This window comes from Haliotis rufescens, unplaced genomic scaffold (assembly GCF_023055435.1).
Source record: "Haliotis rufescens isolate VD_foot unplaced genomic scaffold, xgHalRufe1.0.p SCAF_7, whole genome shotgun sequence".
NCBI classification, from domain to species: domain Eukaryota; kingdom Metazoa; phylum Mollusca; class Gastropoda; order Lepetellida; family Haliotidae; genus Haliotis; species Haliotis rufescens.
Genome location: NW_025964361.1, coordinates 6215097 through 6235812, shown reverse-complemented (window position 1 = coordinate 6235812; position 20716 = coordinate 6215097). Strand labels below are relative to the sequence as shown.

At 39.0% G+C, this 20716-nt stretch overlaps 1 protein-coding gene across 3 annotated transcripts in view; it reads right to left on the bottom strand.

The window, feature by feature from the left end:
- LOC124149648 (serine/threonine-protein phosphatase 6 regulatory ankyrin repeat subunit B-like) overlaps window positions 1-20716 on the bottom strand; it is a 75927-nt gene that overhangs the window by 15979 nt on the left and 39232 nt on the right. The window contains exons 1-3 of one of the 3 annotated variants that reach the window (XM_048388266.1): window positions 18242-18375; window positions 6605-6745; window positions 5194-5289 (exon numbers count right to left, since the gene is read on the bottom strand). In XM_048388266.1, the coding sequence (XP_048244223.1) occupies window positions 5194-5289; window positions 6605-6734 (226 nt within the window). In that variant the 5' untranslated portion in view covers window positions 6735-6745; window positions 18242-18375. Of the gene's footprint in view, window positions 1-5193; window positions 5290-6604; window positions 6746-18241; window positions 18376-20716 lie in introns of those variants that run through there. The other 2 variants (XM_046521375.2, XM_048388265.1) reach the window with 2 other exon arrangements.

Genomic DNA, 20716 nt, shown 5'->3' with positions numbered 1-20716 from the left:
ATGTGAAAAATAATGCTCACATAGCGCTTCCACTGAATGCCTTGCTAAAGAAGCATTCGGAGGCAGAAGTAGGAAAGAAACCAAAGTTCCAATGGTTACCTGAGTGTGATCAGGCATTCAACACACTCAAACATGCTATGAGTAATACACCTGTTCTGGCTTATCCAAATTTTGACAAAGAATTTCTTCTCACAACTGATGCCAGCGATATGAGCATAGGTTTTGTTTTGAGTCAAAAAGATGAGAAAAATAATGAACATCCAATAATGTTTGGTGGTAGAGCTATTCATGGCAGCGAAAAGAAATGGAGCATTACAGAAAAGGAAGGCTTAGCTCTAGTTGAAGCCATTAGATCCTTTCGTCCATACCTTGTAAATTCCAAATTCACAGTCTGCACTGATCATATAGCATTGAAATGGCTGAAATCCATCAAGGATGCCACAGGTAGGTTAGAGCGATGGTCTTTGGAACTTTCTACCTACACTTTTGACATTGTTCATCGCAGCGGCAAAGCCTATGGGAATGCCGATGCTCTCTCACGTAGGGAATATGAGGAAAATATTAACTGTAATGATCAGACAGAAGAAGATGCTGAGAAAAGTATCTTCAACTCAGCAAAGCAAATCAACTAGCAGTACCACAATCTTGCCAAACACCCATTCATCCACACAGGTCACACAGACAACTCAGACTGAGGATATTTGCACACCTATTGTCAATCACTTAGAATCAGACACACAGACAACACCTTGTTCAGTCACCTTTGAATATGAAGAGGATTATCAGTCAGTACCAGTTAATGTTGTCGCAGCATTACATGCTACAAATGCTGATGTTACCCAAGACACATTGGTTGAAGTAAGTATAAAAGAACATCCAAATTTACGTCACCTACAAAGGATTTGTCCAGATTTCATCAAAATCTTTGACTACAAAGAGGATGATGTCCTTCCACAGGATGAAAAGGATCGTCAAAAGAATCTTAATGAAGCCAATACTTTTGAAATTGATGAAGGCATCCTATACAGATTCGTTCTACAAAGACAGAAAGGCCATGCGGACAGGTTCATTAAACAGCTGGCAGTCCCAAGAACCCTGAGGAATCAAGTCCTGCAATCCTACCATGACTCAGAGTTTGGCGGTTGCCACCATGGGAAAGAAAGGATGCACAACACCATGAGACCTAAGTACTATTGGCCCAAAATGTACAGCAATATTGCTACTTATGCCCAGACATGTGAGGTATGTCAACAGACCAAGAGGCACTACCATGGCAAAAAGGCACCACTTCGTCCACTACCTGTAGAAGAGGTCTTCACCCGATGGCACGTTTACATTCTCGGTCCCCTGCCAACAACACCAGACAAGTACAAGTACATTTTTGTCATCACAGATGCATCATTCAGATGGTGTGAAGCCTTTCCACTTCGGACCCAAGAAGACAAAGTAGTAGCAGATGTTCTCGCCAGAGAAATATTTTGTTGGTATGGCGCTCCAAGGACCTTAATTTCAGACAGAGGTCAGAACTTCATGTCCAAACTTATCAAAGCAATTTGTGAACTTTTGGCAATTAAATTTACCCATACCAGCCCATACCATCCTCAAACTAACAGCTTACATTAATCAATCACTAAGAGCCTATTGTAACAAGTCTCAAAATGATTGTCCCCGTTTTATTCCTGGCATTATGATGGCCTATCAGATGGCCCCAAATTCATCAACACAAAAATCCCTATATGTTATGCTCTTGGCCGAGAAATGAGAGCTCCACAAGATGTAGCATTAATTCCAAAAGAAAATTTAGGCCACAATAACAAAAGTTATCTTTCAGATTTGCTTGAGGAGCTGGAAATCACTAGAACAATTGCAGCTCAAAACACTGCTCGGGCTAAGGAGGTGTATTCAGAACAATATAATCGAAAGGCTAAAGAACCAGAATTTGCCCCAGGTCAGAGAGTTTGGCTTTACTGTCAAAAAGTTGAAAAAGGCCTTTCCAACAAATTAACCAAAAAGTGGTATGGTAGCTATTATATCATCCATACAGGTCCAAATTATACCTATAAACTACGCCGAAGTTCTGACGACAAAATACTCAAACCACTGGTCCATGCCAACCATCTGAAGCCATATTTTGATGCTGCTGATCGTCCACAGTATCCTCCAGAACCATACCTCAATGACACCAGTAACATAGATTCAGGAGTCATGGATGACAATGGGGAACCAGTCAATGATTCACAGCCTGACAGCAACAATTCCCAGTCGACAAGCTCAACTTGTCAAGAAACTAATCAATCACCTCATCGACAGAAAGGTAACAAGGACAATTCAAAAACTAAGGCAGGCACTTCCAGCAACAAGAATTCGAAGCAAAAGACCCCAACAAAGAAGAAAAACCCTGCCCCAAGTACAACAGAAAAACCTGCCAGTCCCAGTACAACAATGACGAAAGAAAATCATGCTCCAAACAAGGTAAATGAAAAAGTAAACAAAGGGAAAAGAGGAGTGAATAGTAAGTATCACCAGCCAAAATCCAGAAAACAACATCAGGTAATCAAACCAAGGATATCCCTCCTATTTTCAATCCAGAGGACATCCACTCAGTTGTAAGTTCAAAAAGACCAAATGGCAAAATCCACTACAGAGTGAAATGGAAGGATCCAGAAAGAGGAAACACATGGGAGTATGGCAGCAGCATTCCAGACTCCATTCGGAGAGAATTTCACCTCAAAAGAAGTATGTCAGGAAAACGACGAAAACGTCCACTGAAGAATCATAAGTTTTTCGACCAAAAGGAATCAGCACAAGACAATAAATCAGTCAATGTTCTGTCAGGGATTACAATGTCAGGGAATGTCAAGCAAGAGAACACCAAACCATGCATAGAATTAGATGTCAAACCATATCCGTTTATTCCAAAACACCTACGAAAAGTAAAGGGTCATTTAATAAAGAGAGTTATGGGCATTGAAATTATTCAAGGAGACTGCTATGTCAAGACCTCACATACCAACAACAAAGATGATCATGATTACCAAACACACTATTTTGAAAGTGTTCTTCCCCACCTCATACAGCGCTACCTTGATGATAGCTGGAAGGATATCTCTGAACTACCAGTTTATAAATCCAAAAAGGTTATTTTTCTACATAAAGACTTGGGAAACATCAACACCTTTTTCTACCGTGATACAACCACATACCATAGGCCCCATCTACCATACCAGGATCAACTCCCCATACATACCTGTAGATGCCAAATGAAAATATTCTTGACCAAAATACCAAATCTGAATAAACGGTGCAAAACACAAAACAGTTATTAGCTGTATCTTGTTATGTTTATTTTGTGTCAAGTCTTTTCACTTTGGGTCTCCAGTTGAGAACAAATGGCATCAGCCTGATCATCTGAGTTATTTGTATCACAACAAATTTTGAGCATTGACCTGATCAACCAATCTCAAAAGCGAAGTGAAACGAAACGAACCAAACCAAGGCAAACCATATCGCGAATCGAAATGAGTCAAACCAAAGCAAATCAAACCGAAATGAACCGAATTGAACCGAACCGTATCGCGAATCGAAATGAAATGAACCAAACCAAACCATACCGGGAATCGAAACGAAACCGAACCTTATCACGAATCGAAAAGAAATGAACCAAAGCAAAGCAACCCATACTGCAAATCGAAACGAAACCGTACCGAAGCAAAATAAACCAAAATTAAACGAACCAAAATCGAAACGAACTGAAGGGAAGCGAAGGGAAGCGAAACAAACCGAATTGAAATAAAGCAAACCTAAATGGAACAAAACAAAGAAAAGGAAAACCAAAAAGTTATGAAAACTAAGAAATAAATCGAAAAAGGATATACAAAAGTTCTAACAGTTTACTAATTGTATACCTTATTTGTGTAATTAATCAATGCACTTGTTATATGCACATGCACATATATGTATATATAATGCATCTAATGATTATATCCAAAAAAATAGAAGGATATTTTTTTTTCCATGATATACTTTTGTAATTTGCCACCAATACATTCTTCCTGGTCATGACACCATTTAGTAATGCATGTGTACCCAATAATGTACTGGGGTTTTTTTACATCATAATTATCATATTTGTTTTATTTTCTAGTTATTACATACAAACTGAGGAAGTATGGATAATTTTTATATATGACATATTATTTGAACATGCTAACTCTTTTTTCTTTGTTTTCCATGTAAAACCTCTGTAACGGATAATGGACACAGCCAACTATCCTAAACCTCCAACCAGGATGTGGAACTCAAGGCCTCCTACATTACTGATAAACCAACAGTACAGAGTGCCAAGACAAGCCAGCTCCACATCCAGATCCACATCCAGATTCCCTGATGACAGCAGAAAGAACTTTTACATAATGTTTCCTCATACCAAAGAGACTCTATAATAATTGTTATTTACTGTACTACCAGTTTAGCTTAATACATTGTCCATCTAAGCCATAATTATTTTATTTTACACGTTTGGGGTCCAAAGTTTTTTCAGTCTGAGGGGAAGTTATCATGGTATAACATTTATACTAAGTTATCCTATAATAATTAGATCCACATCAAGTGCTTTTATGAGTTATTATGGTGTAATATTTATACATCATTTCATATAATTATAGTTTAGCAAGTAATACTTATCATCAGGTAAAATGCATATATAAAATATCAGTAGTTTCAGTTATAGCTTTTTAGATAGATGCTAGCCTAAGGTAATGGGAGCACATCTCCTAGACATACTATTCAATGCGACAAGAGTTATGTCTACATAGTTTAATAGATTTGAAGCTTTTAGATAAATACTAGCCTAAGGTATCAAGATCCCATCTCCCAGACAAAAGATATGTCTACATAGTCTTATAGATTACCTTGAACTATTTTATTTAAGTAAATCTGTCATCACCTATATAAGAATAACATTCAGCAATTACTTCAATTTAGACTCATTAAGGATTAGCCCCCATACAAGCTCGTCTATAGTGCATCAAGGATTAGCCCCAATACAAGCTTGTCTAAGTGACACAATTATCTCTTTCTGTATTCATAGAATTGCCAGCAACCTCCCTAATAAGCAAAAGTAGCTTATATATTTTCATTCCTATAGTAACAGTTCTTCCACCTATCAGCATGTGCATGCCAGTGGCATCTCACCTTGTGACAGACATCCTCTAGCTCCTTGTTCCCCGACGGAGACGGAGACATTGTTAGCATTGGTCAAGTCCACATGAGACAATGGGCCACCTGCAACTAAGAAAAGAATCTGGTCTCATTGTTGTCAGATACATACAAGTGAATAAACCCTTCCATAATAATAATAATAATAGTCAACGAAAGAAGAAGATAAGATGACATCCTGGTGCAAATAAGAAAAAGCTGTTATAATTCTTTTGTTCCGTCAATTAGAAATTACCAATTTGTCATAGAAAAACTGTTAAAACTCAAGACACACTTGAAAATTATGACCTCATTCAAGACTTGAACAAATTGCTAATGGCAAATTGAGCATTTATATATTTTGAAGGCCAAAGCTTGTAGCTTGATATAAAATTCTTGAAATGCCTAAACAACAGAATATGTTTCTCGACATACATGTACAATATTCTAGCTGCATATTAAATTTTGAAATGAAGCATGCACAAATGGCTGAGATATGGGCTAAATTTACATTTTCAATATGGCTGCTGTGCAACTATGTTTAAAACCAGATCAGAATAGTCCATAATCTTTACTGCGAGATCTCTCGCAATTCTAACTGTTGCCATCACGTTGCCAATTATCCAGCGAGGACATCGCAACCTCTTAACACATCGCTTGACTCCCATTCTGTTAGTAACACCTTATTGTTATCATGATAGTACAATGATATTATTAGTTTTTGAACACATGAGTATATATAATTTGACAGCAGCCATTTCGTCATATAAAGTGTCCCCTGTCACATAATCATAGAACAGAGGGGAAAATCCAGTATTCTGTGAGCATCGTTTACAGATATTATTGCCGGGCCATTATTACAAATCTGCAGCTCCACTGTTCTTGTAGTTTCAGCAATGTAAAAAAACAGAAGGTCAAAGGTCCACGCTTGATCAAAAATCAAAATATTATATCTTATTCAGAATACAACATTCTTCCTGCAGTCAATTTTTCAGATTGAGTGATGGTCAGATATGACATTTTGTATGGCCACCATGGTGTTTTTCGTTTAAGATAAGATGACACCATAGTTAGGATTAATATACAAACACACTTTGACAAGTGACTTTCAGTCAGATGAGCTAAAGATATATTGTATAAATTGAGAATGTATTTACTTCCCTTTCACACACATCTTGCAATAACACACGATTGACTTACATAGAAACACATTCAGAAAGTTCAGTTAAATCATTTGTTATCAAGATCAAAGTTCATAGCAATTAACATTGATTAACAAATATATCATTACAGACTCTTTCATTTTATCAAATCCTTTTCGAACTCAATCCATTATGTTCGATCAGCTTCCAGTATGACTCATTCTCATCTCACTACATGTATGACTGTACAGGTTTGAAATGCTCACTGTAGTTGTGCTGTATTTGAGATGTGGAAGTAGGTTGTCTCCCTTGTTTAGTCCTCCTCAGTAAATCAGCTGCTTCCTCTGTGAGGCGTCTGGTCATCTGATGGTCACGTGAGTCCGGATTTCCTTCCATTTCTCACTGTTCTGAAAACAAACTACAGTTACTACCTATGACTGGGGACATTGATCAAGCAGCACCAAATTACACCAATTGCATTACTGCAGCAGTCACAAACAACAGCAACGACTTGTTTGGACAAGCGCCTTATATTCATGGCAGCAGACAATCTTTATTTTCATTACAGTTCTGTGAAACGAATATCTTGGTGATGAGTCTACTAAATTCAAAATGATCTTTGATATTCCTGCTGTTAAAGTTAACCAAATGTTTCAAGTTATAAAAAATATCACTAAAATTCCTTCACATTAACAGTTTTACATCATAACTAATTTGAATAAATGAAATATAATTATGAGGGTTTATTGAGCCTCAGTTAGGAATACTTGACCTGAAGACATTATTAAAATGGTTTATTTTCATTCCCTTCCACACTGATAGACTTTTGTTATTCCCATTTTCGTAGACAATTTTCGTGGACAGCTGTTTTGATGTGATTGTTGGAGCCGAAATGGCTTCTGACAAGCGCTTTATTCATGTTTGGTAACATATTGATGGGCTTTTGGTCTTAAAATGCAAGTACGGTGAAACAGTTGATTTCGATTTTATTGCGAATATCAATTTTCCTAGATACACTAAGTCAATTCAATAACATTCGTAGTGAAAGTGATAAAATCACATGATTCTAAGATATATCTATTTGGGGGCGTAGCCTAAAGCTCCCGACGCAGCGGTGTGAGACAAGTGTTTTCATTGGCTGACATGTGGACTTGGTTGCAGCGTCTATCTACTTTCTACTATATAATCTATCGGATATGTAAGGAAACGGTTAATCAAGAAAAAAATCAGAAAGTGTTGCTATTTCTGTTAAACCTACAAAAATAACATTCATGTACATTCTTGATCACGAAACATTCTGAATAGTTAAAATAACAATTAATGTATATTACTTGTTGTTTTTATGACTAATATAACCCCCTGTTTGGGTAGCATAAATCTCCTGCTGCCCTCCTATTCCACACAATGAACGCAATCAAATGGTGAAACAAATGGAAACGCCCCGTAACGCAATTGCGAGGCCTGAGTGCCGGTCTGATTGTTGAAATTGCGCAGACTGAGTGCAGGCCTGATTGTTGAAATTGCGCAGACTGAGTGCCAGCCTGATTGTTGAAATTGCGCAGCGAGTCAAACATTGGGAACCCCTCTTAACCTCAGTTGTTTTAGAGATGATTTCGCACATTATCTTTTATCACCAGTTTTTACGCTGTTTCTGTTTTTCAAATTTAAGTTTGGTCCAGCATTTGTTATTAAGTATGACCTGAAGTTAAACACTGCAAGTTGGGTTTACTTGCCTTTTAAGCTCATTTTCTGCAGGTACTTGATCACTGCACGTTTTTAAAGTTTGTCCATTTTCAAATGTTACAGACCTCGGCTTATTTGACTGACTGGTCAGAGTGAAACAATTTGTGTATATACCTCTATGTCATTGTGTAATATTAACAACAAAAGATGTCATTGTCATGCAATGTGAGGCTCGGAACTTATTAGTCAACCACCATACTAGCCAGTGTGACCATCATATATACATGCACAACCCACAAGCATCCATTTCTTTATCTCAAATATGAAAAAAATAATCTCACCACTGATCATGCTAATGCATGAAAATGGACTTACTCAACGGTATTTAGTCTCCAATTATTCTACACATATTTAAAGAAAATGACAAAGTACTAACACTTACAATGAAACTTATCCATTGACCTTGATCTAGAAGCAAACAATTGACAAGTCTCAGGATTGTACGATGAAAGTGTAACAGTAACTGACAATGAATGATATAACAATGTTTCACAATAACCTGATCCATGACTTTTTACATTTTTACATACTTTGATCATTGTTTTACCAGATAGGACCCTTCCTAAAGAAGATATATCGGTATATCCTAGGTATAATAATAAATGCATTTCTACTTTTTAAGAAAGTATAACCACATTTTTTTGTGAAATGTCTCTTAACATTGATTTTGACTTTTCTAAAAATAGAAAGAATTGTCAGGTCCATGTCAAATAAGTCAGTTGTAGGATATCCCCTAGAGTCAAACATCTTGAAGCCATATTGAAGAGAAAGAATAATACAGAGTTTTACATTTCACAGTTACCTCAATGGTCACCTTGATCTTTGACACATGACATAGAAAAACTTGTTAAGAAACATGTAAATATAAAGTTCCATGCCTCTGGAGGTAAGCATGCCTCAGAAACTGCCAAGGACATAGGTTATAATCATGTTTAATATGAAAACCTGAATGCTGGTTGTAACACAGTGCCACGACAAGGTTAGAATATGGTTGTAACACAGTGTCATGGCAAGATTAGAATATAGTTGTAACACAGTGCCACGACAAGATTAGAATATGGTTGTAACACAGAGCCATGACAAGGCTTGAACATGGTCGACAAGGTTAGAACATGATTGTAACACAGTGCCATGACAAGGTTAGAACATCGTTGAAACACAGAGCCATGACAAGATAAGAACATTGTTGTAACACAGTGCCATGACTAGTTTAGAACATGGTTGTAATACAGTACCATCACAAGGATAGAACATGGTTGTAACACAGTGCCATGACTAGTTTAGAACATGGTTGTAACACAGAGCCATGACAAGGCTAGAACATGACCATAACACAGTGACATGGCAAGGATAGAACATGGTGGTAACAGTGCCATGACAAGGTTATAACATGGTTGTTACTCAGTGCCATGACAAGGATATAACATGGTTGTTACTTAGTGCCATAACAAGTATAGAAAATGATCGTAACACAGTGAAATGGCAGGATTAGAATATGGTTGTAACACAGTGCCATGAGAAGGATAGAACATGGTTGTAACACAGAGCCATGACAAGGATAGAACATGGTTGTAACAAAGTGCCATGACAAGGTTAGAACATGGTTGTAACACAGAGCCATGACAAGGTTAGAACATGGTTGTAACACAGTGCCATGACAGGGATAGAACATGGTTGTAACATAGTGCAACGACAAGGATAGAACATGGTTGTAACGCAGAGCCATGACAAGGTTAGAACATGGTTGTAACACAGTGCCATGACAAGATTAGAATATGGTTGTAACACAGTGCCACGACAAGATTAGAATATGGTTGTAACACAGTGCCATGACAAGAATAGAATATGGTTGTTACACAGTGCCACGACAAGATTAGAATATAGTTGTAACACAGTGCCACGACAAGATTATAATATGATTGTAACACAGTGCCACGACAAGGTTAGAATATGGTTGTAACACAGTGTCATGGCAAGATTAGAATATAGTTGTAACACAGTGCCACGACAAGATTAGAATATGGTTGTAACACAGAGTCATGACAAGGCTTGAACATGGTCGACAAGGTTAGAACATGATTGTAACACAGAGCCATGACAAGGCTTGAACATGGTCGACAAGGTTAGAACATGATTGTAACACAGTGCCATGACAAGGTTAGAACATCGTTGTAACACAGTGCCATGAATAGTTTAGAACATGGTTGTAAAACAGAGCCATGAAAAGGCTAGAACATGACCATAACACAGTGACATGGCAAGGATAGAACATGGTGGTAACAGTGCCATGACAAGGTTATAACATGGTTGTTACTCAGTGCCACGACAAGATTAAAATATGGTTGTAACACAGTGCCACGACAAGGTTAGAATATGGTTGTAACACAGTGTCATGGCAAGATTAGAATAAAGTTGTAACACAGTGCCATAACAAGAATAGAATATGGTTGTTACACAGTGCCACGACAAGATTAGAATATGGTTGTAACACAGTGCCACAACAAGATTAGAATATGGTTGTAACACAGTGCCACGACAAGGTTAGAATATGGTTGTAACACAGTGTCATGGCAAGATTAGAATATAGTTGTAACACAGTGCCATGACAAGAATAGAATATGGCTGTTACACAGTGCCACGACAAGATTAGAACATGGTTGTAACACAGTGCCGCGACAAGATTAGAATATGGTTGTAACACAGTGCCACGACAAGGTTAGAATATGGTTGTAACACAGTGCCACGACAAGATTAGAATATGGTTGTAACAAAGAGCCATGACAAGGCTTGAACATGGTCGACAAGGTTAGAACATGATTGTAACACAGTGCCATGACAAGGTAAGAACATCGTTGAAACACAGAGACATGACAAGATAAGAACATTGTTGTAACACAGAGCCATGACAAGATAGAACATGGTTGTAATACAGTACCATCACAAGGATAGAACATGGTTGTAACACAGTGCAATGACTAGTTTAGAACATGGTTGTAACACAGAGCCATGACAAGGCTAGAACATGACCATAACACAGTGACATGGCAAGGATAGAACATGGTGGTAACAGTGCCATGACAAGGTTATAACATGGTTGTTACTCAGTACCATGATAAGGATATAACATGGTTGTTACTTAGTGCCATAACAAGTATAGAAAATGATCGTAACACAGTGAAATGGCAGGATTAGAATATGGTTGTAACACAGTGCCATGAGAAGGATAGAACATGGTTGTAACACAGAGCCATGACAAGGATAGAACATGGTTGTAACAAAGTGCCATGACAAGGTTAGAACATGGTTGTAACACAGTGCCATGACAGAATAGAACATGATTGTAACAAAGTGCCATGACAAGGATAGAACATGGTTGTAACGCAGAGCCATGACAAGGTTAGAACATGGTTGTAACACAGTGCCATGACAAGATTAGAATATGGTTGTAACACAGTGCCAAGACAAGATTAGAATATGGTTGTAACACAGTGCCATGACAAGAATAGAATATGGTTCTTACACAGTGCCACGACAAGATTAGAATATGGTTGTAACACAGTGCCACGACAAGATTAGAATATGGTTGTAACACAGTGCCACGACAAGGTTAGAATATGGTTGTAACACAGTGTCATGGCAAGATTAGAATATAGTTGTAACACAGTGCCACGACAAGATTAGAATATGGTTGCAACACAGAGCCATGACAAGGCTTGAACATGGTCGTCAAGGTTAGAACATGATTGTAACACAGAGCCATGACAAGGCTTGAACATGGTCGACAAGGTTAGAACATGATTGTAACACAGTGCCATGACAAGGTTAGAACATCGTTGTAACACAGAGCCATGACAAGATAAGAACATTGTTGTAACACAGAGCCATGACAAGATAGAACATGGTTGTAATACAGTACCATCACAAGGATAGAACATGGTTGTAACACAGTGCCATGACTAGTTTAGAACATGGTTGTAACACAGAGCCATGACAAGGCTAGAACATGACCATAACACAGTGACATGGCAAGGATAGAACATGGTGGTAAAAGTGCCATGACAAGGTTATAACATGGTTGTTACTCAGTGCCATGACAAGGATATGACATGGTTGTTACTTAGTGCCATAACAAGTATAGAAAATGATCGTAACAGTGAAATGGCAGGATTAGAATATGGTTGTAGCACAGTGCCATGAGAAGGATAGAACATGGTTGTAACACAGAGCCATGACAAGGATAGAACATGGTTGTAACAAAGTGCCATGACAAGGTTAGAACATGGTTGTAACACAGTGCCATGACAAGGATAGAACATGGTTGTAACATAGTGCCACGACAAGGATAGAACATGGTTGTAACGCAGAGCCATCACAAGGTTAGAACATGGTTGTAACACAGTGCCAAGACAAGATTAGAATATGGTTGTAACACAGTGCCACGACAAGATTAGAATATGGTTGTAACACAGTGCCATGACAAGATTAGAATTTGGTTGTAACACAGTGCCACGACAAGATTAGAAAATGATTGTAACACAGTGCCATTACAAGAATAGAATATGGTTCTTACACAGTGCCATGACAAGATTAGAATATGGTTGTAACACAGTGCCACGACAAGATTAGAATATGGTTGTAACACAGTGCCATGACAAGGTTAGAACATTGTTGTAACACAGAGCCATGGCAAGGTTAGAACATGGTTGTAACACAGTGCCATGACAAGGATAGAACATGGTTGTAACATAGTGCCACGACAAGGATAGAACATGGTTGTAACGCAGAGCCATGACAAGGTTAGAACATGGTTGTAACACAGTGCCATGACAAGATTAGAATATGGTTGTAACACAGTGCCACGACAAGATTAGAATATGGTTGTAACACAGTGCCATGACAAGAATAGAATATGGTTGTTGCACAGTGCCACGACAAGATTAGAATATGGTTGTAACACAGTGCCACGACAAGATTATAATATGGTTGTAACACAGTGCCACGACAAGATTAGAATATGGTTGTAACACAGTGCCATGACAAGGTTAGAACGTCTTTGTAACACAGAGCCATGACAAGATAAGAACATTGTTGTAACACAGAGCCATGGCAAGATAGAACATGGTTGTAATACAGTACCATCACAAGGATAGAACATGGTTGTAACACAGTGCCATGACTAGTTTAGAACATGGTTGTAAAACAGAGCCATGACATGTCTAGAACATGACCATAACACAGTGACATGGCAAGGATAGAACATGGTGGTAACAGTGCCATGACAAGGTTATAACATGGTTGTTACTCAGTGCCATGACAAGGATAGAATATGGTTGTAACACAGAACCATGACAAGGATAGAACATGGTTGTAACACTGAGCCATGACAAGTTCAGAACATGATTGTAACACAGTGCTATGACAATGATAAATCATGGTTGTAACACACTGTAGTGACAATGAGAGAACATGGTTGTAACACTGAGCTATGACAAGGATAGAACATGGTTGTAACACAGCGCCATGACAAGGATCAAATATGGTTGTAACACAGAACCATGACAAGAATAGAACATGGTTTTAACCCAGAGCCATGACAAGGATATACTATGGTTGTAACACAGAGCAATTAAAAGGATAGAACATGGTTGTAACACAGAGCCATGACAAGGATAGAACATGGTTGTAACACATAGCCATGATAAGGATAGAACATGGTTGTAACACAAAGCCATGATAAGGATAGAACATGGTTGTAACATAAAGCCATGACAAGGATAGAACATGGTTGTAACACAGAGCCATGATAAGGATAGAACATGGCTGTAACAGAGAGCCATGACAAGGATAGAACATGGTTGTAACACAGAGCTATGACAATGTTAGAACTAGAACATGATTGTAACACAGTGACATTACAAGGTTATAACATGGTTGTTACTCAGTGCCATGACAGGGATAGAGCATGATAGTAACACAGTGCAATGGCAGGGATAGAATATGGTTGTAATACAGAGCCATGATAAGGATAGAACATGGTTGTAACACAGAGCCATGACAAGTTCAGAACATAGTTGTAACAAAGAGCCATGACAAGTTCAGAACATACGTGTAACACAGAGCCATGACAATGAGAGAACATGATTGTAACACAGTGCCATGATATGGATAGAACATGGTTGTAACACAGAGCCATGACAAGGATAGAACTGGGTTGTAACATAGAGCCATGACAAGTTCATAAAATACTTGTAACACAGAGCCATAACCAGTTCAGAACATAGTTGTAACGCAGAGCCATGACAAGGATGAAACATGGTTGTAACACAGAGCCATGACAAGGCTAGAACACGGTTGTAACACAGTGCCACGACAATGTTAGAACATGGTTGTAATACAGTACCATCACAAGGTTAGAACATGGTTGTAACACAGAGCGATGACAAAGATAGAACATGGTTGTAACACAGTGCCATGACAAGGATAGAACATGATTGTAACACAGAGCCATGACAAGGATAGAACATGATTGTAACACAGAGCCATGACAAGTTTATAACATGGTTGTAACACAGTGCCATCACAAGGATAGAACATGGTTGTAACACAGAGCTATGACAATGATAAAACATGGTTGTATCACAGTGCCATGACAGGGATAGAGCATGATAGTAACACAGTGCAATGGCAGGGATAGAATATGGTTGTAATACAGAGCCATGATAAGGATAGAACATGGTTGTAACACAGAGCCATGACAAGGATAGAACATGGCTGTAACAGAGAGCCATGAAAAGGATATAATATGGTTGTAACACAGTGCCATGACAAGGATAGAACATGGTTGTAACACAGAGCCATGACAAGGATCAAATATGGTTGTAACACAGAACCATGATAAGGATAGAACACGGCTGTAACAGAGAGCCATGACAAGGATAGAACATAGTTGTAACAAAGAGCCATGACAAGTTCAGAACATACTTGTAACACAGAGCCATGACAATGAGAGAACATGATTGTAACACAGTGCCATGATAAGGATAGAACATGGTTGTAACACAGAGCCATGACAAGGATAGAACTGGGTTGTAACACAGAGCCATGACAAGTTCATAAAATACTTGTAACATAGAGCCATAACCAGTTCAGAACATAGATGTAACGCAGAGCCATGACAAGGATAGAACATGGTTGTAACACAGAGCCATGACAAGGATAAAATATGGTTGTAACACAGAACCATGACAAGGATAGAACATGGTTTTAACACAGAGCCATGACAAGGATAGAATATGGTTGTAACACATAGCCATGATAAGGATAGAACATGGCTGTAACAGAGAGCCATGACAAGGATAGAACATGGTTGTAACACAGAGCTATGACAATGTTAGAACTAGAACATGATTGTAACACAGTGACATTACAAGGTTATAACATGGTTGTTACTCAGTGCCATGACAAGGATAGAACATGATTGTAACACAGTGCCATGACAAGGTTAGATCATCGTTGTAACACAGAGCCATGACAAGATAAGAACATGGTTGTAACACAGTGCCATGACAAGTTTAGAACATTGTCGAACACCGATCCATGACAAGGTTAGAACATGGTTGTAACACAGAGCCATGATAAGAATAGAACATGGTTGTAACACAGAGCCATGACAAGGGTATACTATGGTTGTAACACAGAGCCATGACAAGGATAGGACATGGCTGTAACAGAGAGCCATGAAAAGGATATAACATGGTTGTAACACAGAGCCATGATAAGAATAGAACATGGTGGTAACAGAGCCATGATAAGAATAGAACATGGTTGTAACAAAGAGCCATGACAAGGGTATACTATGGTTGTAACACAGAGCCATGACAAGGGTATACTATGGTTGTAACACAGAGCCATGACAAGGATAGAACATGGCTGTAACATAGTGGCATGACAAGGTTAGAACATACTTGTAACACAGTGCCATGACAAGGTTAGAACATCGTTGTAACACAGAGCCATGACAAGATAGAACATTGTTGTAATACAATACCATTACAAGGATAGAACATAGTTGTAACACAGTGCCATGACAGGGTTAGAACATGGTTGAAACACAGAGCCATGACTAGTTTAGAACATGGTTGTAACACAGAGCCATGATAAGGCTAGAACATGACCATAACACAGTGACATGGCAAGGATAGCACATGGTGGTAACAGTGCCATGACAAGGTTATAACATGGTTGTTACTCAGTACCATGACAAGGATATAACATGGTTGTTACTTAGTGCCATAACAAGTATAGAAAATGATCGTAGCACAGTGAAATGGCAGGATTAGAATATGGTTGTAACACAGTGCCATGAGAAGGATAGAACATGGTTGTAACACAGAGCCATGACAAGTTTAGAACATGGTTGTTACACAGTGCCATGACAAGGATAGAACATGGCTGTAACACAGAGCCATGACAAGGATAGAACATGATTGTAACACAGAGCCATGACAAGTTTATAACATGGTTGTAACACAGTGCCATCACTAGGATAGAACATGGTTGTAACACAGAGCTATGACAAGGATAAAACATGGTTGTATCACAGTGCCATGACAGGGATAGAGCTTGATAGTAACACAGTGCAATGGCAGGGATAGAATATGGTTGTAATACAGTGCCATGACAAGGATAGAGCATGATCGTAACACAGTGCAATGGCAAGGATAGGACATGGTTGTAACACAGAGCCATGACAAGTTCAGAACATAGTTGTAACAAAGAGCCATGACAAGTTCAGAACATACTTGTAACACAGAACCATGACAATGAGAGAACATGGTTGTAACACAGTGCCATGATAAGGATAGAACATGGTTGTAACACAGAGCCATGACAAGGATAGAACTGGGTTGTAACACAGAGCCATGACAAGTTCATAAAATACTTGTAACACAGAACCATGACAAGGCTAGAACACGGTTGTAACACAGTGCCACGACAATGTTAGAACATGGTTGTAATACAGTACCATCACAAGGTTAGAACATGGTTGTAACACAGAGCCATGACAAAGATAGAACATGGTTGTAACACAGTGCCATGACAAGGATAGAACATGGTTGTAACACAGTGCCACGACAATGTTAGAACATGGTTGTAATACAGTACCATCACAAGGTTAGAACATGGTTGTAACACAGAGCTATGACAAGGATAGGACATGGTTGTAACACAGAGCCATGACAAGGATAGAAGGTGGTTGTAACACAGAGCTATGACAATGTTAGAATATGGTTGTAACACAGTGCCATGACAAGGATAGAGCATGATCGTAACACAGTGCAATGGCAAGGATAGGACATGGTTGTAACACAGTGCCATGACAAGGATAGAACATGGTTGTAACACAGAGCTATGACAATGTTAGAATATGGTTGTAACACAGTGCCATGACAAGGTTAGAACATGGTTGTTACACAAAGCAATGACAAGGCTAAAACATGATTGTAACACAGTGACATTACAATGTTAGAACATGGTTGTAATACAGTACCATGACAACGCTAGAACATGATTGTAACACAGTGACATGACAAGCTTAGATCATGGTGTAACACAGTGTCATGACAAGGACAGAACATAATTGTAACACCAGCCATGGCAAGGTTTGTTCATTGTTGAAACTCAATGACACGACAAGGTAAGAACGCAATTGTAACACAGTGACATGACAAGGTTAGAACACATTTCTAACACAGTGACATGACAAAGTTAGATCATCGTTGTAACACAGTGACATGGCATTGTAAAAAAACGATTGTAAAACGGTTCAATCCCCTATTCTTGTCAATGGCTTGTGACCTTGTTGAAATCTTATCATTTGGATTTATTCGGCCTTGTGACTTTTCTTATGAGACAATCCATAGACTCCAATAAGGAACTGGTCATTTAATACAGAACTATAGGGGTGGGCTGTGTCATACACCCCACATTTTTTCATCCTGAATGAAAGGCTAGTTGAAAAAAGAGGGACGTTGTTCGAACCAGGAAGTGCTTTTTCTTTCTGGGGCTTTGGACAGTTTTGCTTTCCCGGTAGTATTAACTAGACAGATATGTCATATACATATACACAAGTAAACATATATTTATCAATAAATGCTCACATTTCGTCAGTTGAACATGTTGAAGAGGGCTGTGAGGTTCGTCTTCTTGCCAGGATGTAAGATGCAACCTCCTACAACAGGGCATTACATGTACTAAAATCAATATGTGGCTGAGCTCATGTGACAACGTCACATGTGACAAGCCTTATCAGCCCGGAAGGGGGTGTAATACGGGTGTGGTTGTTACACCACGTGATATGACCGTCTCCATGTTGGCCCTGGCAAAATGCCTCATATCATCGATATGTATATGAAAAGTGTGTCCCACGTTAGATAGCATACCAAGATTGCGTGAGACGAAAGATGTTACATAAAATGGGGGAGGTCAGCAAATTATCATACAGTCCTATGACAACTCCTCCCCTATTTCTTTTCAAATACATGACCAGTCCCGAATAAAAGAGAATTCGAAAACCGACCAATGCATCAGAAGATAACTTGCAAAAATCAAAGTTGAAAACTATACAATTGGAAGGTAGTAAAATCCTCAACACTTTGAATACGAAATATATGAAAAACGTTCAAATGATTTCTGTGCTCATGCGTTTTGCTGAACTAAGAAGAATCTGCGCGAAAACATGTTGAGAACAAAGGGCTTTTCCTGCCGCGGAGTTAGTATAGGAATGAGTGGGGCTGGTACAAAGGTCGGTGGTTGGAAAATACCCTTATGGGTTAAGTAAATAAGAAGTAGGCAAAAAACGCGTGGTGTGTTATGCGGAGTAGGTACACTGCAACCGTGAGTGGGAATGAAGATAACGACAGATGAAAATACACGCTTCAAGGTGAGTAAATTACAGAAGGAAAATCATTACTTGGGCTTCACATAAGTAACAGCATCCTAATCATAAAGACGTACTGATCAGACTGTTTAAAAAGGGTGATTAGTGAGTGAGTGAGTTTATTCTTTACGTCACATCGGCAATATTTCAGCCATATCGTGAAAATGGGTGATTAAGAAAATAATTATTAAATAACGACGTAGTTTATATGAAGAGAGAAAATGTACCATATAAGAAATTAACAAGGAATACTTTTCAATATTTGTTTTTATTTTGTGTTTAGAAGCCATGTCGAAGATGAATATCTATACATGGAAGTACGCGATGCGAGCTAAAACAGGTTTGGCAGCAACAGTTATTCAGCGTTCAAGTCTATGGTGTAAAGATAGAGATACCACTGTGCGACAGTTCTCAAGTAGGAGATAGTTGCATTCCGTTGCTGAGACGAGTTGACTTGCGGGTTGGACCCAACTATCGATTCAACCCAGTGTGGTACATGTCCGTGATTGTGAAAGACGTCGCGTCCCAGATTATTTCACTAATTGAGCGACGTGCATGCGTGTGTGTGTGTGTGTGTATGTGTGTGTGCGTGCGTGCGTGCGTGCGTGCGTGGCTGCGTGCGTGCGTGCGTGCGTGGCTGCGTGCGTGTGTGCGTGGCTGCTCGTACTGATGCCGATTTATAGTGCTGGCTCACTGAGATACCATGCCGCAGTTTAACATGAATACCCCTCTCAGACACAGTATACTGACTCCGAGCCGACCAGTCCTTGTTTTAGCCCTTTAATGCCGAGCGTCAGACATGGTAACAACAAGTACCATCTTTTAACGTCTTTTGGTATGACGCTGTCGGGGATCGAACCCCGGACCTTCTTCCGCTCTCTGGGCGGACGCTATCTACATTAAGTGTGCCACCGAGGTTCACCACTCATTTCTCAAGGAGGACACGAACGTTACACTTCTCTTACGACGCTATCCTTTCCTTGACTTACAACAATGGAGGGAAAACTGTACCTTGCAGATCCCAAGAAGTTCATCCAGTATTTTGAGAATCGTACAAGAACGGCAATTCAACCCTCCATGAGAAGACACATAGGAACATACATGATACCATGTTATCAAAACACAAGGCTTTGTCGCAGGAGAGAAGTAGTACTCCCAAAATGGAAGTGACGTCACAAACACAAGATGTAGTGGATAGAATCACTGCTCCGCAAAAAAAGAAAGCTGGAGATAAGATCGTCAAAACTAAGAAAGTCTACTGTCAGAATAAGATGGAAGGGCCATCTCTTTAGTTCAAGAACTCCCCTGCAGCCGGAAGGAAAGATAGATTTATCAACTAAAACATGTCCGTTTTAACAGAAAAGGATTTTACGGAGGCGTTGCCTTCTAGTTTAGATCTATTCGAAATGCCTCTGTATCAAACAAGCATATTGTAACACTACTACGTGAATGTGCGCCCCATCTCCGTCATCACTGACTCAAGCCCAGTGGAATGTCTTATCTCTAACAGAGGAAGTGATCATATAGATCTTAGACGTACACGTTTACACGTCAAACTGAGAGTCACTCTTGAAGATGGAAGTGTTTTAGACGGTAAGAAGTCGATAGGTCCAGTGAGCATGTTTCTACAATCTCTATGGTCCCAAGTATCACTGTACAAGGACAGTTGGTTACAAAGCCCCGATTCAAACATTGC